This window comes from Trachemys scripta, chromosome 11, assembly GCF_013100865.1.
Source record: "Trachemys scripta elegans isolate TJP31775 chromosome 11, CAS_Tse_1.0, whole genome shotgun sequence".
Classification (NCBI taxonomy): Eukaryota; Metazoa; Chordata; order Testudines; family Emydidae; genus Trachemys; species Trachemys scripta.
In genome coordinates, this window is record NC_048308.1 from 19682338 (window position 1) to 19705400 (window position 23063).

At 39.6% G+C, this 23063-nt stretch overlaps 1 protein-coding gene across 1 annotated transcript in view; it reads right to left on the reverse strand.

Annotated features, from left to right (window-relative positions):
• LRP1B (LDL receptor related protein 1B) overlaps positions 1-23063 on the reverse strand; it is a 1021752-nt gene that overhangs the window by 440022 nt on the left and 558667 nt on the right. Inside the window, exons 24-29 of the mRNA XM_034786032.1 lie at positions 22085-22282; positions 21037-21241; positions 10299-10463; positions 9418-9662; positions 3499-3630; positions 691-918 (exon numbers count right to left, since the gene is read on the reverse strand). Of these exons, the coding sequence (XP_034641923.1) occupies positions 691-918; positions 3499-3630; positions 9418-9662; positions 10299-10463; positions 21037-21241; positions 22085-22282 (1173 nt within the window). The remainder of the gene's footprint in view (positions 1-690; positions 919-3498; positions 3631-9417; positions 9663-10298; positions 10464-21036; positions 21242-22084; positions 22283-23063) is intronic.

The following is a 23063-nucleotide window of genomic DNA, read 5'->3' on the forward strand; positions in this document are numbered from 1 at the left end:
GGGCCAGGCCAGTTTATTTACCTGCTGATGTGGCAGGTTTGGCCGATTGCGGCCCCCACTTGCCGCGGTTCACCGTCCCGGGCCAATGGGGGTGGCGGGAAGCGGCGCGGGCCGAGGGATGTACTGGCCGCGGCTTCCTGCCGTCCCCATTGGCCCGGGACGGTGAACCGCGGCCAGTGGGGGCCGCAATTGGCCGAACCTGCTGCGTCAGCAGGTAAATAAACTGGCCTGGCACACTAGGGTGCTTACCCTGGCGAGCTGCGTGCCGAACGTTGCTGACCCCTGAAATAGAGCATAAAAATGCATTAAATGTAAAGCTATTTTCAGTACACTATTTTTTTCCTGCTTTTTGTTTTTAATTTTCTCCTTTCTAACCTTTCTAGGAAGGCAGCATTTCTTCTGTTAGATAAAACAAATTTAAATTTTTAATAAATATTAGATATCCCAGATAAATCTTAATTATATTCAAAAGCATATATGTTTTATGCCTCTATAAAGATGAAATCAATATCTTACTAAATTAGTATTGGTCTATTAATAAACAATATTATTCTGCACCAGTTTTCTGTAATCCATTTAAAATACAAGTCACAAGAAATGTGGAAAAATTTATGTTTTCCATAGTTAGTACACATTCATATTTATTATAATGAATGACTATTACTTTTAAATAAACATTATGCTGTTCACCTCTTGAGATAACGGTTTCCAATCCAGTCCCATTAATAAAAGCACGCTTGATGGTTTGTGTTTTTACATCAGTCCAGTACAAGCGTTCCTCTGCTGCATCAAAATCTATGACCGTGACATCATCAATGTCAGGGACCGTGAAGGCAGTGATGAAGTTGAAGTATGGATTCTCTATATCCACACCTCTTATTTCTGACCGTCTTGCATAAAGAAGAAATTTCTTCATTTCTGTACGAAAAAAGGAAAATATTTTGTTCCTTAATTAAAACTGACTGGATTCAAAGTTATTCCCTAAATATTATTTTACAAATTTTAAGCAAAGTTTGTATCAATGAAGTAAGAACAATGTTTTGTATGCAAGTCTGTTGATATAATGTGTAACAAGCTACTATAGAGAAGTAAAATGTATTAATTTACACATATTTAAAACCTTTTCCTAATCGATTATATCAATGTAGCCTTGCAGGATTCCAAAGAAAGAACAGACTGGAAGTAGTATTTTAAAACTATTAGCTCCCTGAGGCCAGATCTACAGTACAAACTTACATAAGTATTATTATGTCACACAGGGGTATGAAAACCCCTAAATAATGCAGTTATACCAACCTAATCCCAGTGTAGACAGCACAGTGTCGATGACAGGACTTCATAGAATCATAGAATATCAGGGTTGGAAGGGACCTCAGGAGGTCATCGAGTCCAACCCCCTGCTCAAAGCAGGACCAATCCCCAACTAAATCATCCCAGCCAGGGCTTTGTCAAGCCTGACCTTAAAAATCTCTAAGGAAGGCGATTCCACCACCTCCCTAGGTAACCCATTCCACTGCTTCTCCATCCTCCTAGTGAAAAAGTTTTTCCTAATGCCCCCCACTGCAACTTGAGACCATTACTCCTTGTTCTGTCACCTGGTACCACTGAGAACAGTCTAGATCCATCCTCTTTGGAACCCCCTTTCAGGTAGTTGAAAGCAGCTATCAAATCCTCCCTCATTCTTCTCTTCTGCAGACCAAACAATCCCAGTTCCCTCAGCCTCTCCTCATAAGTCATGTGTTCCAGCCCCCTAATCATTTTTGTTGCCCTCCGCTGGACTCTTTCCAATTTTTCCACATCCTTCTTGTAGTGTGGGGCCCCAAACTGGACACAGTACTCCAGATGAGGCCACACCAATGCCGAAGAGAGGGGAATGATCACGTCCCTCGATCTGCTGGCAATGCCCCTACTTATACAGCTCAAAATGCTCTAGCCTTCTTGGCAACAAGGGCACACTGTTGACTCATATCCAGCTTCTCATCCACTGTAACCCATAGGTCCTTTTCCGCAGAACTGCTGCCTAACCATTCGGTCCCTAGTCTGTAGCAGTGCATGGGATTCTTCCTTCCTAAGGGCAGGATTCTGCACTTGTCCTTGTTGAACCTCATCAAATTTCTTTTGGCCCAATCCTCTAATTTGTCTAGGTCCCTCTGTATCCTATCCCTACCCTCCAGCGTATTTCCACTCCTCCCAGGTTAGTGTCATCTGCAAACTTGCTGAGGGTGAAGTTCATGCCATCCTCCAGATCATTACTGAAGATATTGAACAAAACCGACCTCAGGACCGTCCCTTGGGGCACTCCACTTGATATCAGCTGCCAACTAGACATGGAACCATTGATCACTACCTGTTGAGCCCAATGATCTAGCCAGCTTTCTCTCCACCTTATAGTCCATTCATCCAGCCCATACTTCTTTAACTTGCTGGTAAGAATACTGTGGGAGACCGTATCAAAAGCTTTGCTAAAGTCAAGGACTTCTTCCTTGCAGAGGAGGATTAATTACGCCAATGGGAGAAGCTTTTTAAGTGTAGACCTGCCCTAAGTGTTATAATAATCTAGTTCTCTACTTGCTCATCTTTGTAATGCCAAATGGTATTTGAAATCTCAGGAAAATCTCTGATGCACATCAGGAAAGAATTACAAACGGAAGTAGTTATAAGAAGCTCTTCAGTGTCTGCACTGATTACAAATAGATGAGACAAAAGCATGGGGAGAACAAAGACGGGGCCCATTGTTCAGCTGAATCCACTTACAAAATACACAATAATAATGTTAATATATGATACATGAATAGATTATATCAAGGGCAAATAGAACCTTTTTTCCCCTTGTCTCTAAACTACTTAAGATGTTTTAGAGAAACGCGTCAGTGTATGAATTGCAGAGGTAAATTTTGTTTTTTTAAACACATTTTGGTATAGCAAAATATTTTTCTAGAGATTTCCTATTTAGGTACTGCAAAGAAGAGTGCATTAAAAGCTTTTACAAATAATGAACAAAATTATTTGACATTTCTGGGGCTATTATAAAGCTTTGCTTATAATCTTTATACACACACACCCGCCCCCTACAAAGCTACCTGTTTAATGGATGTTCTTCATTTTAGTTCTTAATCCCCCAAAATTATGCTAAGAAGACTTCAGAAGAAGAGCAGGTAGAGATTAAAGTTATTAGGTATTTTTTTATGTCATCATTTTCTGATGCTGCACTTTACATTTATAAATCTTCCTGTACTACAGAGATAAGTTCTACTAACACATGACATACATAAGCAGTAGAAAAAATGAACACGTTTATAAATATCAAAGTTCCACACATTGCATATATTAGAATAATTTATCTGCTTTCAAAAATGTAGGTGCACCTTCAAAATTGTCACTAAAAAGCACTGTACAGACCATTTTATAGATTATTAAACTCTATTCTGTCCAGTTTAAAATCTTAACTCTAATGAAATCAGACAAAATTTGGTTCCCAAGAAAAAATAAGAAACTTACCATAACATGTTTTCTTGTCTATGGACAGTTTCATCAGATGAGGACATGTACATGCAGCACTTCTATTGTGATTGATCAGACACATATGAGAACACGGACCTCTGCCATTGTTAGCAGCACAAGGATTAGGAACTGGAATTATATAATGAGATATTAATAGTGGATAGAATAAAGAGTTTAAATAAAAACAACCTCCTTGGGCCAGGAATCAATCTTCCATCAATGCGAAGAGTATGTAACCATATAACTATTTGTGTCATTTATATCATGATGTTTATCAATGTCTCTCACAATTGATTACAAAGCACTGTACACATTTATATATAAATAGAGATCACTTCATCCATCACTGAAAAAAAAAAGATACTGGGAAAGAAACAGCCAAACAATGTACATAAGCACGTGTGCGCGCGCGCGCATGCGCGCACACACACACACACACAAACACACGAAGGGAACAACAACCTCTCCAATTGAAATTGAAAGAGAATGGTAAACAGCAGAACCTAATTATCCATGGCAGAATTTAGTCTGAATACAGGGTTTAAAACCAGAGATATTTGTAATATATACATGAGGTTTTAATTACTGAATATCTTCAAGGTTTTTATAAAACCCTACCATACAATACAGGAAAAGGCCCCTTTATTTCTTAAACCAATGTTTTATTTATATATATATATATATAAAAATAATTCAAAGCCATATGGTTCCTAATGTTAAAATAATTGGATGTGGAGAGCCCTTTATATATTTGCACAGTTTTAAAGGCCTACCACAATGAGAAGCAGTTTCAAGTCTGCTCCCTATTTAGTTTAAACAAACATAAACAAGTACCTCTTCACACAATGCACAGCCAACCAGTGGAACTCATTGCCAGGGGATGTTGTGAAGGCCAAAAGTACAACTGGGTTCAAAAAAGAATCAGATAAGTTCATGGAGGCTAGGTCCATCAATAGGAATTAGCTAAGATGAGTCAGGATGCAACCTCATTCTCCGGGTGTCCCTAAACTTCTGATTGCAATATCTGCACAAGAGATGGATCACTCAAGAAAACTTCCCTATTCTCTCAATTCCTTCTGAAGTACTGTCCACTGTTAGAAGACAGGATACTGGGCTAAATGGAACATTGGTCCAATACAGCACAGTCATTTTTATGCCATATTCTAAACTATACTAATAATACAGGTTTATGTTCTGACTTGTGCTCTTCCCAGTTACCAGTGCAAGTTTTTCAAATGATTAATATAGTCATTAACCACCCACCCCTTCCTTTCATTTTATCGTGTAATAATGTGCATGGAATTTATTGTGCCTCAATCACTCTCATGGCAACTATCTGATGTAACAATTATAGAATTATTTCACTGAAGAATCAAGCAGAAACAGCAGAGCTGTGATGAAGACAACTCTTATTCAAATATTTATCTTATAAAACAGAAAAGGGAACACTGAAAGTTACAGACAAAATAGATTACTTTTATATAAATGATATTGTTTTCATGGTTGCTCAAGTATGAAAGTGCCTTTTAAAAGTGTAATTGTAAAGTATAACCTTGAATTGGGACAGAATGGATAACTCAGCATGTTTTCACTCTTCTGAGGATTCAGAGCTTAAAGAGTTTAGAAAACTTGACAGTACTGGCCCCATTTTTCAGGGGACTCTCTCCACAAAAAACTGAATGTTACATAAAAAATATTTGGGGCAAAAATCACTCTGAATATATCTTAGCAAAACTAAATGGGAAAATATTCAGACTTTGTCATCTAAAGTTAGATATCTAGTCCCAATCTAGCTATTTTAATGTCAATGGGATCCTTTCTATTTATTTCAATGTATGTTGGACTGAGTACATAAACTACAAATTTGGGCATAAGAAATAAGTTCGTGGCAAGCCACATAGCTAACCTGTTCCCAATCCATATCGGAACAAACTTTTTATTTTAATGTTCCTCTTCTCCAGTATTCCAAAAAGATTATATAAATGACATCTTAAAATAAAGATATAGCAAGACTGAAGCCAGACATTCTGTTGTCTTTGTGGTGTCAAAGGTTCCTGACACTGAAGTTTTCAGCTTTTAGGAAATGATACACTCAACTAAAAATATTGCAAGACATTGAAAAGCAATGGCATAATACATAGATTATTAGAGTTTAAGACCAGAAGGGATCATTAGATCATGTAGTCTGACCTCCTCCATATCACAGAGCATTACATTTCACCCAGTTTTCCATGTACTGAGATCAATAACTTGTGTCTCACTGAAGCATAACTTGTGTTTGGTTAATGCATGTCTTCCAGAAAGGCATCCAGTCTTGATATGAAGACATAAAGCGATAGAGAATCTACCACTTCTCCTTATTGTTTGTACCAATGGTTAATAATCTTCACTGTTAAAAAGGTGTGCCTAATTTCTAATTTGTCTGTCTTCAGCTTCCAAGCATTGGTTCTTCTTATGCCTTTCTCCCTTAGATGAAAGAGTCTGTTAGTAACCAATATTTTCTCCACAGGAAGGTACTTACACATTGTTATCAACCATTGCTCAATCTTTCTTTCATAAACTAAACAGATTAATCTCTCTCTTTAAATCTGTCACCGTAAGTCATTTTTTCCAACCCTCAAATAATTTTAAATAGCTTTTTTTACATCCTCTCCAATTTTTCAACATCCTTTAAAAATGTTCGCACCAGAACTACGTGCAGCATTTTAGTATCAATCCAGAGTACAGAGGTAAAATCATCTTCCTACTCTTTCCCACTACCCTGTTTATAGATCCAAGGATCACATTTGCTCCTTTTTTGGCATAGCATCAGGGCCTACGTTCAGTTACTTGTCCACTATTATCCTTATTTTTCCAGAGTTGCTGTTTTCCAGTATACAGGGCTCCATTCCTGCATTTCAAGTTCCTAGATGTAGTCGCTGATTAAAAATAATGTCAACAGAGTTAGATTGCCCAGTGGTATCTCAGACCCTTCAAGAACATTGAGTTCAAGCAAAACTCAAACCTTTGAAAACCAGGAAATGTAGAATTAAGGTGCACACCAACACAACCTGAACTCTGTCCCTCTGGAGATATTAAAAACCATGGAGAATTATCTGCATGCACTCCAGCTGCATTCATTGTGTTAGATGTACTATTGAATGGGTCGGGAATTAGCTAAGACTGTTTGGCATAACTGTGACTGTGATATAAGGTGATATGAGGGGGCCCAGCTCCTAGGGAAGGAGATAGACTCTCTCTGCCCCCACCACATGTGTGATCAAAGTAAAGAGGTGGATGTGTACCTTGAGATATCCAGTATACTTCATATTACCTAGTAAGTAACATCATAGTGATGTACATGGTCATCTTGCCATGGGGATTGTCAGCACTGAAGTGGGACATGAGTGGCCTGTGGGTTTAATGATGAGTAAGGAAAAATACAACGTTACATGGCAAACTCTGCTTTAGGGTGAAGGCGTTGTAAAATTTAGGGTGTGAAGTTGTTTCTGTAGAAAAAAAAATGTGATTATATAATTAAAGATGTTCATAATACAGATGCACAAAGGAACCAATTTAAGGTTCCACGGGTAACCTTAATTCTGGCATTTCCTAAACTTGTCAGTACTTGACTTTGAAGCTGTAATGTTCTTCTAATGCAGCTTTTTGTGTGTTTGTAATATATACCACTAATGTTTCAGGCATAGTGCCATATGCCCCAATGTGGTGCAGTCACTTTGTACTGCACTAGCAGCGTAAATTGACCCTAAACCCAACATAATTAGCCCAGAGAGGATCTCTCAAGTGCAAGATTGATTCACTAATGAGCCTCCTTTTCTCTGATGCTGGCATAAAAGAAAAGAGGGCAAAACCAGAGGAAAAGGACATGGCCAAGATCTCCCTACTCCATTCTGATTCCCCTGTGTTTTTGGCCCATTGGTTTGCAGCAGAAGTAAGCTGGAACCCTGCACTAGGGAACTGACTCTGAACATGATACTCAATAAGGGGAAATACAAAGGTGAGGAGAATATTTGTGGAAGAAACTTCAACACACCACTTTAAAATATTTTTTAAGTACAAGTACTATTTAGAAGACACATAACCAATGAACTAAAATAGTGAAAAATTAACAGTTTTGAACCTAAAGAAGTTCAGAAGCTTGGTTCCAGGTAAAATAAGCCAAAATAATTTCAGTTGTTCATCCAAAATACATTTTAGGTCTTTTCACTCCTCAGGGTCTCAAACTTCTGTTTTTCTTTTGACAATAAGATCCTTCCAACTACTGCTGCAACAACTGCCTTAAACTGATTGACTCCCTTTGTTCCCCACTGAATTCAATGACTACACTCAAGTTTCAGGCTTATGTCCCCTCAGCCCTGCACAGTGTGTATCTAGTCACTATTTTTCCTCCACCTTATATATTAAATTTCTCTTGTATCTTTTTGCATCAACAGTTGTGATGCCTAAATCTATGGCATACAATGTATTCTGGACCAGCTCTAACTTCAAGGAACACCCAGAGTGTATACAATAAGAAAATGGTTAGCATAGGTGTGAATGCAAAACCTGATGAAATGCTGCAATGGTTTTTTAATAGCATATGGGCAAAAGTAGACCGACTTGTTGCAGAGAGGAAGGGTATGCTAATTACCTAAACCACACCAAAAATCTTGGGCTTGGGACTAAGTCTAATGATCAGTTTTTGTTTGATTTAAATATTCTCTATTACCTAATTCTTAGAAAAAAATATAAAAACAACTGGAGTGGTAGGAAAGCGTTTCAAATAAGGGGTAGTCAGGTGTCAAGATGAAATTGTAACAAAATGCCCTCAACACAGGACCTCACACTTCCAATTCTTCAATTATTCCTGGGTCCCTTATTGATTTTAGCAGTTACAAGCAACATTCTTAGGTCCATCTTTTCTGTATTGTGTATAGCAAAAATGCAAGTTAGAAAATTTAGAACTCTGTCAAGCGTATCATATTATCCCACAATGTTCAGGCAAACTTTAGCTTTCTAAATGATGTTTGTTCTATTAAAAAAAAATCCTAATAGTTTCTCACAGGTAGGTTAAGAAAGCTATAAGATGAATTTTAAACATTTATTCCTATAATTTAAATATTTTTTTCTAGATAATAATAATGCATAAATTACCATAATGGCAGACTGTGAACCCATTATGTGTATTGGTGAGCACTTACTCCCACTAATATCAGTGGTTCTATTTGCAGGAGTAAGTGCCCACCACTGTGAATAAAAAGTTCAAAGTCTGGTAGTAATTTCTTCCAGAACTACAAACAATTATCCTGATGATTCGCTATTACTGTATTCATGCAAACTGAACTACATTCATTGTAATTCTGTCCTCCAGAACACAGTTTTTAACTTGTTCTTTCATTTTTCATAAGTAGGTGTAATACTTCACTGAGGAAGATAAACAGGGCAGATAATTCAATGATTATTATGTGTCTAGTGATCCTGATAACGTATTTGTTTAAAATGTACTAGGATCATTGTCAAAACTGAAAACAGCCAATATTTAATGTAACCAATGACAAGGCCTGTCCACAAGCTGACTTTTATGAATGTACATCAAGGTTTTCATACTAGCAGACAACACTTCAACTGTTTTTAGAAAACCAAAATGGAAAGTATTTGACATACATCTGAGCTAAATTTCATATTGACAAAAAAAAGAAAGTTCAAACCAGAAAGTGATACTCAAATTAAAGGAATTTTCATTTAATTCTTCCCCTCCACCAAACAAGCAACAAAGTGACATTTGAAAATTGTAACCTCCACCAAGTCTTTTCTTGTTATCCATTCCTCAACTCAATACAGATGTTTCTTGGGACATCAGAAAAGTAGAAAAACACAGTACATACTCCAAAAATTGGATTAAACATATATGTGATCAGACAATTATGTTTAGGTTACCTTGTGGTTGACGACTTGGATGGTATATTTGAAGGTCAAAAGGCTGTGCACTGGTTTTCTGTATCACACTAACATTTTGCCCAGTCCATTTATTGGCTTTTGACAATGTATTGGTCCTCCAGTCAGTCCAATACACTTCACTTCCATACAAAGAGACAGCAAAGGGGTGAGAAAGATATTCATGACCTCGTAGGATCTCTATCATGCCAGTTCCATCATATAATGCAGAATAAATTGCATCAGACCTACAAGATAAAACCAAATAAAAAAATAATTTGTAAAAATTAGGACATCTCCAGGGCTAACTTGATAGTATGTAGGCCTGAAAATTTTGCTTCAGTGAATATTCTCAGAATGTATTTATGACCTTGCCACTACAGACAGCAAAGCCAGAAGTTTACTGATAAAGCACGTAAGAACAATCATCACCTTAGAGTGGCTCTAGCACAATTTATCTAGAATTTCTTGTTTAAAAGACATATGGGTTACTCTTTTGCTTGTATTCTCTCAATTTAAATGTTAGACTTCTATCCATTCAGTTGAAATAAAAACAAAGTAATTTCCATTCACCTGAATTCAAAGGAAAAATCTTTACTTGTTCTCAAGTGCTAATGACACTATTTGCATGAGAAAGGTAAATAGGCTTTGGGTCATTACATACCTTTTGGAAAAGTTCAATATTTGTTCATAGAAACATAAACTATATATTAAGGATCTGAACTCTGATTGACTTTGATGATTCGAAACATAAAACAGCAAATACATAATGTGTTTAATTAAATGGGGAGAAAGTAGCATATTTGCTTGCAATCCAGATTAGGCATTACATAAAACAACAAATTGTAGTAAACAGATAATAAATATTTTATTGTTGTTTTTACCTAGCATCTGTCCATACTATTCTTTTTTCAAAGTGATCAACAGTAAGACCATTAGGCCAGGCTCCGGTATCCATGTCTTTATAGATGATTTTTCTTCCTGCCCCACTCATAGAAGCAGACTCAATGCGAGGAAAATTAGCATCCCAGTCTGTCCAAAACAGAATTCTGTAGGGTAAGGGGGAGGAGAGGGAAATTTATCATTTCAATGTCCAAATGAAACACAACAAAGTATGCACCAAAATTTTTTTACAGGCTACTTAAAGAATGGGCAAAAAAGTCTCTAATATTTTAATATTTCAGAAGAAATTAAGGCACATAAGTAGTCTTGGGAATTATAACCCTTTTCATGCAGAGGTAGGCTGGAACAGTTCTTCTGTATCAAAAAGTTTTGCTATTTTCAAAACAGCTATGAAATCAAAAGCACAAGCATTTCAATTCCACATTTCATAGAATCATAGAAGTGTAGGGCTGGAAGGGACCTTGAGAAGTCATTAAGTCCACCCCCTACACCGAGACAGTACCAAATAAACCCAGACCATCTCTGACACATGTTTGTCCAACTTGTTTTTAAAAGCTTCCAATGATAGGGATTCCACAACCTCCCCTGGAAGCCTATTCCAGCGCTTAACTATCCTTATAATTGATATTTTTTCCTCATATCTAATCTAAATCTCCCTTGCAGAATACTAAGCCAATTATATTTTGTCCTACCTTTAGTGGACATGGAGAATCACCGTCCTTTTTATAACAGCCCTTAACACATTGGAAGACTATCAGGTCACCCCTCAGTCTTCTTTTCTCAAGTCTAAATATGCACAGTTTCTTCACCCTTTCCTCCTAGGTCAGGTTTTCTAACCCTTTTATCATTTTTGTTGCTCTCTCTGGACTCTTCAATTTGTTCACATCCTTCCAGAATTGGATATAGTACTTCAGCTGGGGCCTCACCAGTGCCACGCAGAAAAGTCAATTACCTCCTCTGTCTTACATATAATACTCCTGTTAATACACCGCAGAATCATATTAGCCTTTTTGCAGCTGCATCACATTGACAACTCATTCAGTTTGTGGTCTGCTATAATCCCCAGATCCTTTTCAGCAGTACTACCACCTAGATAGTTATTCCCCACTTTGTAGTTGTGCATTCAATTTTTTCTTCCTAAGGGAAGTACTTTGCACTTTTATTTATGGAATTACATCTTGTTGAATTCAAACCAATTCTCCAATTTATCAAGATCATTTTGAATTTTAAACCTGTCCTCCAAAGTGCTTGTAACCCCTCCCAGATTGGTGTCATCTGCAAATTTTATAAACATACTCTCTACTCCAGTGGTTTTCAACCTGTAGTCCGCAGATTCCTGGGGATCTGCAGACTATGTCTAAGACAGCTGATCCTGGAGACTCTCCCAGTCAATCGCAATCTCTGGCCACTAAAGCAGGCCCCCTGCCTGCAGCAGCCCCACGCTGCTCCCGGAAGTGACCAGCACATCCCTGTGGCCCTGGGGGGTGGGGGTGGGGGGCGGGGTCTCCACACACTGGAGACCAATGGGAGCTGCAGGGGTGGTGCCTGCAGAAAGGGACAGTACATGGAGCCATGTGCCTCCTCCAGGGGCCGCAGAGGTACGTTGGCCCCTTCCGGGAATAGCGTGGCCACATGATGCACTACTGGCTGGCAGGGTGGGGGATGGGGTGGCATGGCTTTTGATGGGGAGGAGGTGCCAATGTGCCTGAGTGGGGCCAAGCCCCGCTGCACCACCGACCGGAGCCACCCGAGGTAAGTGCCTCCCTCCCAGAGCCAGCACCTCATACCGCAGCCCTGAGCCTCCTCCCAGAGCCAGCACCCCAACCCCATCCTGCACCCCAAGTCCCTGACTGGCCTGGAGCCCCTTCCCAGAGCCAGCACCCCATACCCCCTCCTGCACCCTAACCCCCTGCCTCAGCCCTGACCCCCCCCTCCCAGGGCCAGCACCCTCCTGCACCCCAACACTCTGCCCAAGCCTGGAGCCCCTCCTGCATGCCAACTCTCTCCCAGAGCTTGCACCTCCTCACCCCCTCTTGCACCCCAACCCCCTGCCCCAGGATCAGTCTGGAGCCCCTTCCCACACTGCGAACCCCTCGGCCCCAGCCCAGAGCTTATGTACTAATATGCTTAGTTCTTCCTGTTTATTCCCCAAACTCCCTGCATTTGTGTACAGACATCTAAGATGTTGAACAGATACCCCCCACTGATTTCCTTCTTGTTGCTCCTTTGACTCTTTTGTAATTTCCCCCCAAAATCTAACCCTCTATTAAGGTCAGCTTGTTTTATACTAGCCTGTGGGCTTTTGCCACCTGGCATTAACATTTCCCTTTCTCTAAAGTGTATTAATGTTAGCAACAGGTCATGTTGTCCCCTTATAATTAAAAACCCAGCAACAACTATTGCTTCATCAGAGATCTAATCAATTCTGAGGAGAAAGAGTGGCCTTTGAAAGAATTAAAATCTGGGGGGAACGGTGGGGTAGGGGAGAAACACAGTATTAACAGTTATAGTAAAAAAAATCATGGACTGAACAGAGACACTGGAGTTATGGCTCATTACACAATCTGTAACCCACTATCCCTTTCTTTTTATCCTATGACTGCAGAGATGTTAATGGGCCACTCAACCTTGAATGGTCCCTTAGAATATGTACTAACTTCTTACTCCAAATAATCTGTTCCATCTTGCATTTTGTTGTGACACTCAGAGTACCTTTCCCACAACTGAAGAAGAGCTTTGTATGGCTCAAAAGTGTGTTACTCTCACCAACAGAAGTTGGTCCAATAAAATGTATTACTTCAGACACTTTGTCTCTCTAATATCCTGGGACTGACACAGCTACAACTACACTGCTTACAGACATAGGCGCTGACGCCATGGGTGCTCCGGGGCTGGAGCACCCATAGGGAAAAATTGGTGGGTGCTCTGCACCCAGCGGCAGCCAAGCTCCCCGCCCCAGCTCACCTCCTCCGCTGAGCGTGCCACATCCCTGCTTCTCCTCCCAGCGCTTGCCACCACGAAACAGCTGTTTCGCAGTGTAACAAGCTGTGAGAGGGAGGGGGGAGAAGTGGGAATGCGTCGCGCTCAGGGGAGGCAGGGGAGAGGCGTGGCTGGGGCGGGGATTTGGGGAAAGCGTCCAATAGGGGCAGGGAGGGGGCGGAGTTGGGGCGGGGCTGGGGGTGGGCTTGGAATGGGGGCGAGGCAGGGGTGAGAGGGGGCGGGGCAGGGGTGGAGTTGGGTTGGGGCCGGGGGTGGGGGGAGTCGAGCACCCACTGGCGCCAGGAGAAGCTGGCGCCTATGCTTACAGGCTGTCATTATGTGCAGTTAGGATGTGATCCTCAGCTACACCAGAGATCCATTTTATCATTGTGCTCCCCTGAATGTATGGCTACTGGAGGCTAGTTTAGCCCGTGATGTCAGTTAGGGCATCCTCAGAGCAGTTTTGACCCCCAATGTGTCTGTTATGTCACACAGGAATTGCTCTAGTCTCTCTTTGCCCAGTAGGTAGGGTATCCTATTCTGGGAGAATTGAGAGGGAATGGTGTAGAGCTGGCTACATCAGCTCTGCACAAACAAAGAATTTCATTCCCACATTCCAAATTAGGGGAGTTTTAAGCAGTCTCATTGGAGATCAGGATCTCACCCTTACATTGAAAAATCATTTAAATTATAAAGTTCTCCAGAGCATAGAACAGCTCATATATGTAAAGTGTTTTGCAGACACTTGATTTTATACATAAATAATGATAAAGGAAGTAGTAATAGAGAGGATTGAACAGGAGAAAGTTTAGACTATAGTCAGTGGTGCCTGGGGGCCACCTAGGCCACGGCACGACCACATTTTGGCCAGGCCAAATATGAGTGCTGCTACAACCGTGTGCATGAGGTTGCAATGCCACTCACTTGTGATGGATGCTTAGCCAGGCCAAATTTGAGTGAGTGGTATTGCGAGCTGGTTGGGGTTGCAGCACCACTGAAGTTTGAGCCAGGCCCCATCACCACTCACTCAAATTTGGAAGTGCGTAAGGGCTCATGGGCTAGTGGGTCAGACTCCTGTAGGGGGTCCCCTCAGAGGGGAAGAGGAGCGTCGGGGGAAGGAGAGGAAATCTATGCCCCCACAATTTAAATGATATTCTGCAGCCCATGGTTTAGACGACATAACAATGAGCATTTTTCAAAAATAAAGACACACAGAGTGTTTGATAGTTCCAGCCCTTAGAACACAAATTCTGAAATGGCTTTTTCATGCAGTACCTGTGGACAATGACACACACCCTTTAAATAACAGTAATTACTTAATGGTTTACGTATATACATTCTGAAATCATTCTAAAATTTAACTTAATTGAAAAGGGAAAAAATAATACACACTTTAATCAGAAGACACCTCAGTAAGTCAGTTTCTGCAGGTAAAAGAAACTGTATACGCTTAGTTAACTAATCTGTACTATAAAAGTAGCAAAGAAATTCACAGATGGGCTGTTTGCCTTGCACAAAATTAAATTCTACTAAGGGTACGTCTTCACTACCCGCCGGATCGGGGATCTGTCGGGGATCGATTTATCACGTCTCGTCTTGACGCGATAAATAGATCCTCGAATGCACTTCCCGTCGACTCCCAAACTCCACCAGAGTGAGAGGAGGAAGCGGAGTCGACGGGGGAGCCGCAGCCATTGATCCCGGGCCATGAGGACGGGAGGTAAGTCGATCTAAGATACGTCGACTTCAGCTACGCAATTCTCGTAGCTGAAGTTGCGTATCTTAAATCGATTCACACCTCCCCCACCCCAGTGTAGACCAGCCCTAAGATTGAGATTATGGCCAAGTTAGTGAGGCAAAAATCATCCCTAAAGACTGCCTCAAAAATCTCTCTGAAGGACCTTATTTTTTCCAAACATAATAATTTAAAGTGCCTTTTATATAAAATCAATATAATGGGCCAAATACTCCCCAATTCACAAATTATGGAACTCCATTTGTAATGGTGGGATTGCACAAGGTGTAACTCAAGAGGAAAATTTGACTCAAGTTCCACAATTCAAAGTTCCAGAGTTAGGCCTCAATTCTCTTTAACTTTATGCATGTTAGCAATACCATTACCGTCAATGGCTTGTGTTGTTCAGAAGGACAGACTATATTAGCACAATACTTTCTTCTGACTTTATCAATCTATGAATCAATTCACTCATATAAGCAACTCTAATGATTTTTATAAAGTAATGAAATGCATAAAGCCTGTTCATTTGAGTAAGTCTTGAAGGATCAGGACTTCAGTATGATAAACAGAGTCACATATTAGAAAAATATTTATTTTCAAAACAATAAAAATCAAAACACTAAAACAAAAGTTTGTACATACTGTTAGCAGGGCCTTTTGTGTTGCAGTAAATAAAGATTTGTTGTACGCTGACTCCCTATGCCACTCAAAATCTTATAATCTTTAAAGCAATTACTTTGCGTTATAAATATGTCTTCCGAGGAATTCATTACACTTTCCCCCTTAATATTTTATAGCAAGACAACATTCACTTCATGAGAAACACCCACTTTGAGCTCAGACAGGTCAATTATCAACAAACTGAGAATCCATTGTATAGACATGGAAATACCAAAACTGCTTGTAAGAAGCCATAAGCGCATATTGAGTCAAGGGTATCTACATTCATTGGGCTCTAGTGGAGCTATAATCAAGCAAATGAGCTACAGACCATTAAAGTATAGATATTATTATTCAAAAAAACCCACTACTATCTATTCTGTGTACATAATCAGATGCAAATTACTTCCACTGTCTCAAAAATAAGGTAATTGATTTATAGCCTAAAAATATTCAAATAGGTTCTAAAATGAAAGAACATTTTAAATAATATTTCGTACCAATGTGTATCACCAGCAACTTTATACATATATGTAGATATACATATATAAAATTCATATTAGACATTTTAAAATAGATCATATATATGATCAGTTTAAAAAGGTCTAATATGCATAATTATGATTTCACTTGACATAAAGGTTTTATTACCATGAGATTGGGATGGGTATATTACCAATGAATAGCAAAGTGACAAGTGAACTGTGCAGGTCATTTCAAACGAGTGCCAATACACTCTTTATAGTGCACCACTCCATCGAGTACTCTGCATAAGCTCTATATTTAACAGAAAACTTATTCCAGAAATGTTGTGTCTGTATTTTTTGGATGCTGTAATTAGAAGCAATTATTGGCTCTCTCTGATGTTACTGACTGTGTAGGAGCTGAGCCTATCTGTAGCCCATTTGTAGCAGGAGGGGTTTGAAACTGTGGTGGCTTGTCCATGTTTCCATATGTTATTTTTTTATTGTGTGCATTTTTCCCCTTTTCGGTTTGCCTAGGCTCCCATGTCTAAATGTTTCCTTCTGGATAGCCCTTTCTTCTCTTCCTATATGGAGAGTGAAGCCATAATGGAATATCTGTAGCTGTACCAGATTGAGGAAATATTTTGGGGTTCCCTGGATTCTGTGCTCAGGAGTTGTGAAGTCCAATAGGTAATTTTTAAGATAACCTGCTTAAATCACTCACTGTAAACACTGATTGGCTCTAAGAGGGGTATGCCATTTCACAGGTATTAAAAGCTTCTGCTTCCAACTACAGCCTTCTTGTGCCTGATCTTAAAGACATTTTGGATGTAATTTAAAGTAGCCTAGGGATGCTTTACATTAAATAGGCTAGAAATGGGCCTGTAACATTTTTTTAAAAGTTCAGAATCATTCCACATGCCAATTCACCCAAGCTGTGTCCATTTAAAAATAATATGCACTCCCTCACGGAACTCACACACCTGCTTCTCTGATTGGCTTTGGTAAGAGCTATTTCTCTGATCTGGAGCCAGTTAAGAGTGCTTCTTTACACTGCTTTCTCAATACGTCTATTTAGTCACTTTAATACGAGGAATCTGAACACATACACTGCTTTGTAAAGCTATTCAAGAAAACGGCTTACAATTATTATGCATTTCCCAGAGATTGTTAAATGTTTTAAATATGTATTTTATAAACTAATGCACTTATTCAAAGTCAGATTTGGAACAAGCTGTGTTATTTGATAAGTGAAATTGCTTAGTAAAATGCTTAAGTAAAATTAACCAATTCCAATTTTTGGAATTTCACCAGAGGTAAAAATTACAGATTTCAGAAAGCTTTTAAAAGTTTACCATCTCAACAAAATCTAATACAAGATTTAAATGTAAGTGGATAAAAACCCTAATATTTTGATGTACAGTGTTAGTGGAGTTTCAGTTGAAGTCTTCCATATTGTGTGCACTTATTAAGGATTGAATCAAATCTAGACATTATGTTCTAGTTCAGGGGTAGGCAACGTTCGGCACGCGGCTCGCCAGGGTAAGCACCCTGGCGTGCCGGGCCAGTTTTATTTACCTGCTGACGCGGCAGGTTCGGCTGATCGCGGTCCCCACTGGCCGCGGTTCGCCGTCCCGGGCCAATGGGAGCGGCGAGAAGAGGCACGGGTGAGCGATGTGCTGGCCACGGCTTCTCGCCACCCCCATTGGCCTGGGACGGCGAACCGCGGCCACTGGGGGCCACGATCGGCCGAACCAGCCGCGTCAGCAGGTAAATAAAACTGGCCCAGCCTGCCAGGGTACTTACCCTGGCGAGCCGCATGCCGAACGTTGCCAACCCCTGATCTAGTTTTTAGGCCTGCACAATTGCTTGCATACATCTGTGAATGCACAATTGAAACCAGTGCATAAATACTAACTAGCTGTCAGAATGCTCAGATACTTGGGCCTCAAACATGGCACTGACACAAGCCCTGAAAAAGGTGGCAAGGCATTGTTGCACAGCCTCAGGAACAGCCCAGGGAGGCAACTAACTCCCTCACAGTTTCCTCAATGCTGTGAGAAGGAAGTAAACTGTGCTGGATCTATACCCAGGTGCAGCTAAACCGGCTGATGCTTTGTGACAGCAAGGCAGAACCTTGGCTCTGCCCGATTCCTGCCTTCTTCTAGCCCTCCTACTATCTAGCTATGTGAGGAGGGGACACAGTAATTCTGCTGAGTCTGTTTTCCCTCCCACACTGCTACCTTGAACCCCCTTTATGCCCTTGTTAGCCAGTTTTGCTCTTGATTTGCATGTACATATGGTAAGTTAAGTATAAGCCCACATGTGCACTCTTCTTTGAAAAACATCCTTTTTTTAAAAATACAGCTTTTCAATATCTTTTTCAAATTTTTTAAAGTTAGAAATTAACCATAAAATAGATCAGGAGGAAGGACTCAAAATCAAATGATCAAAAGACCTAAGAATGCTTTTCTTCTGGTTGGATTCTCATCTTAAGGAATGTAAAGCTGTTTTCTGTATATCAAACTTTTTTGGATGATGCTTACTTGGCTATATTTGCAGCTCACCAGATATTTGGATAGTTACAGTCTCCCCTGAGCATATTCTGTGACTGAAAACATCTAGAGATTTGGTTCAAGAATTTTTATAAGGATTGTCACAGTCGTATGCTTACAAAGAAGAATTAGAACTAAATATTTATCAGCAATAAAAACAAATCTTTGATTTGAATCATCTATCATTTTGTTATTCAAAAGTTCTTTAGAATAGATGAGGCAGATAATGCTTTGTGTGTTCAAAGGTTCTATTTTTTCCGCTCTTACCAGAAGGAAATATATACACAGTTGCTTTTCGAGAAAATATTATTGCTTACAAATTCTTTCTAACTTACCCTACCTTATACCCATTTCTGAATTTATCACCAGTGGAAAAAGGCTGTTATGTATGTGACAAGATGGTCAATATAGTATGGTGGGTCCTGCGCTTTTCTTGGTGTGGGGGGGTAAAATACCACCCCTTACCCCTGCTCTTGGGGCACCAAGGGCCCCACTAGTGGCCCAGGAAAGTGGTAAAGGAGGGAAGTGGGAGAGGGGTCTGGGTTTGCTCCTCACTCTGAGTCCCAGCCCCTCTCAACCCCTGCAGGTTCTTACCCTCTTCCCCCTTGGGTGGGGTACCTTCAGTCCTTAAATGCTGGGGGAGGGACATTCCCTCCCCTGCTGGGACAGGGTCTCCCTTACTCCGGTTTTCTGATCCCCCAAGTCTCACAGCACACCTCCAAGCTCCAGTCCTCTCTCCTTCCCCCTGACTGCCTGAAGCAGGGGGCGTTATTAGGTTTCTAACAGGGCCTTAATTGATTACAGGTGCTCCAATTAACCTGTAGCAACCCTCCCTAGTCTACAGGAACCACGCCTTAATTAACCTTGGGTTTATATACTTCCCTTCTACCACTTCCCACTGCTCCCTGGCCCTCCTGTATCACATGTATATAAAGTCAGTGGCCTTGTCTTTGTGGCCAGTTGGCTTTTAGACATTACATCTTGGGGTACATCTACACTTACCGGAGGGTCCGGCGGCAGGCAATCGATGTTCTGGGATCGATCCCGGAAGTGCTCGCCGTCGACGCCGGTACTCCAGCTCGGCGAGAGGAGTACGCGGCATCGAAGGGGGAGCCTCCCTGCCACGTCTGGACCCACGGTAAGTTCGGACTAAGGTACTTCGAATTCAGCTACGTTATTAACGTAGCTGAATTTGCGTACCTTAGTCCGAAGTGGGGGCTTAGTGGGGACCAGGCCTTGGCTTCCAAAAATATTTTAATAAATCAAACTCTGTCCAGTATTGATCTAACAGTGTTCTGTGTCTGGATCGTTATTTTTCATTTATCTCAATAAAATGGTCTAACTCAAATAATTTTTAAAATCTTTTATGTAGTAAACAAACATATTTCCAGACATGAGTCTTGTGTCATTCAATAGCTAGCTGAAAACTGACTTACGGATTCCAGGTATGGAACTTCATTTTCCTCTCACTTTCACCAGTTTTACACTGATTTAACTTCACTTTTGCCAACTAAATTATTCCCTGTTTGCAGCTGCATTCAAGGACAATCAGGACGAGAGACTCCACTAAGCTAAATTCTTAGTTGATGTCACATGTATTTCTGAATTTCATTTAAACTTTAAATAGAGCAAACCAACAAAAAAATTGAAAATATAAAGACATTTGTTTAATATTACCCTTACTTGACTTGGCTGTAGTGTACTGAAACATTAGACCATTTTTTCCATAGTATCAGGACAGATACACTACTGTTAAAAAAAAAAAAAAAAAAAAGACCTACAAATCACATATAGTATTATGTGGAATAGAAGAATATACTGTTTTTTTAACATATGAATTTAGGACTACCTTCAATTAAATATGCATCCAAACAGCCATCAGAAATGCAATTAATTCTGTATGCTATTGGGTAAAATAAATGAATTAACCAGTTTAGCTAGTAAATATTTTGCTTTTGATTATTATTAAATAATAATGCTTGGAACTCATATAGTACTCTTCATCTGCAGATCTACAAGCTATTTACAAAGGCTGGTAAACATTATTATCCCTATTTTAGAGATGGAGAAACAAACAGAGAGGTTAAATTACTTGCCCACAGTCACACAGTGAGTCAATAAAAAAGCCAAGCCTAGACTGACTCCTACATCTCCTGATGCCCTGGTTCACTGGACCAAAAAATTTAGTTCTTCAAGCATTGTTAAAGGTAAGTTAAATGTAAGAGCTCACTTCAAATAAACCAACAAACATTCATACATTTCAAGCTTATTCCTCAAAGTGTTTTTATAAGCAATCATGAAAAATGAACTATTGTATATTTACCCATATCTAGGGTCTAAGGCAATAGCCCTGGGATGCTCCATAGCGCCTGCTATTAATGTTGTTCTCAAAGTGCCATCTAATTTTGCTACTTCAATTTGATCCAAATTGCTGTCTATCCAGTATATGTTTCCTGCAATCCAATCTACTGTAAGACCCTCGGGAGTGGCCAGGCCATGCTGCACTACGACTTCAATGGCACTCACACCTAACAAAGATCAAAAGGTTGAAAGCATATAAAAGAGTTAGAACAGAGATACAACACTTAAAATGTGATAAATGCCTGATCACACTGCCAGCTAAACAAAAATAATTAAAATATGCAAAACTGTATATCATTTTTCTGATGCTATAGTTAAGACTGTCTCCATTTAATGAGTCTTAATGCATATTTTTCAGTGAGAGATCACATAATAGCTAATCTGACATTATGATATTTATCTTCATTAGTTATTTTTCTTTTTTCACAAACAGTGAGAGAGTATATGCTCATGTACAAAATACATTTTTGGTCATTACAGGAATAAGAAATGAAGGGAAATTTAAAAATCAAATTTCTGAACATATTGAACCTTTAAATAATGTGTGATTTTGTTTGCTAGGTCTTCAATGAAAAAATGCATAGTTGCACATCAACCTAGAAAACATTTTTATGTAAGTATTTCTATATACACTGTGAGATTATGTTGTGCTATAGGCCAGGACCACATACAGTGTGGGTGGGTCACCATGTTAAAGGCCTCATATTTCTTCATTTGTTAAGGCGGGGGGGAAGCTATAATATTGTGCACCAGAATCTAAAGTATCAGATTAAAAATTAAGGTCTCTAGACTTTACAGTTCCAAAGATAATATTCAAGTTGTAAGCCGAGCATAACCAAACCAGTGACTCCTGCCTGAGTTTGTATATAACCAAAAACAATCGCTCTGAGAGGAGTAATAATAACAGCTTGGCCAGAATCTGACAAGTTTGATGTTCTGTGGCTGCATTATTTTGGCTGGAACTCTCTTTTTAAGGACCTACTAAAATAAGTCAAAAGTTAAATTCATACCTCCAGTTTCAGAAAGCTTGCCTCGGTAAATTTTATCTTCCACCACATCCGTCCAGTACAGTAAGTTCTGATTGAAATGAAAATCAAGTGCTATTGTGTTTCTTAAACCAGGAACTAAGAGACTGTAGTCTCGCTTGTGAAGATCGATCTTTCTGATCTCGTGACGAATGGAAAAAATGATGAAAGCTTCAAATGGATCTGGAAGTACAATGGATTGTACATTAAAAATATAATAAAGAGTAGAATTTTAGTAGACTTACTGATATGTGGCACACACATCTGAACAAGAACGGCAGAGTACTTTATTAGAGGAACAGTTTGATTAAAATAATAGAACTTGTAAGTCTTACTAGCTCATTCATTTTCTAACAAAGAGTAAATCTTGCAAATATATATATATATATATATTGCAGTCCAATCTAGACTTCTGCTCACCTGCCTCAACTAAAGGTATTGAATGGATATTAACAACAAGGATATCTGACTCAGTCAGTCAGTGGTCCACAGGTACAGCACAAAGAATGTCTTCTGGATGAGAGCTAAGTGGTGGAGTGTCTTTCCTCCCCTCTCCACTCCCGCCCTCCCTCCCTGGACTTCAAGAATTAAGGTCAGAAAAAAAGTTTAAGCTATCAAAACTAAAATAAGAACTGGGGTGAAGTTTTTATTTTCTTAAATGCTTCAGAGAAAATAAGTCTGTTCAAAATTATCTAGTATTGCTCTAATTAACAATTAGTTGAAAACCATGTACTGCAACATATATAACACACAAAACATTATTTTGTGTGAGTTAAATTGCATAAACAACTTATCTAACACAAAACCACAATAACAAGGAAATGTAAAATTAAGGCATGTAACAGCACACAACTTCTTCGAGTTCACCACCACCATCACAAACAGACCAGACTTTCCCTCCATTAACCATTCTGAACTGTTCTTGAAAAATCATACTCACTTGTGTATCTGGAAAGGGTGCTAG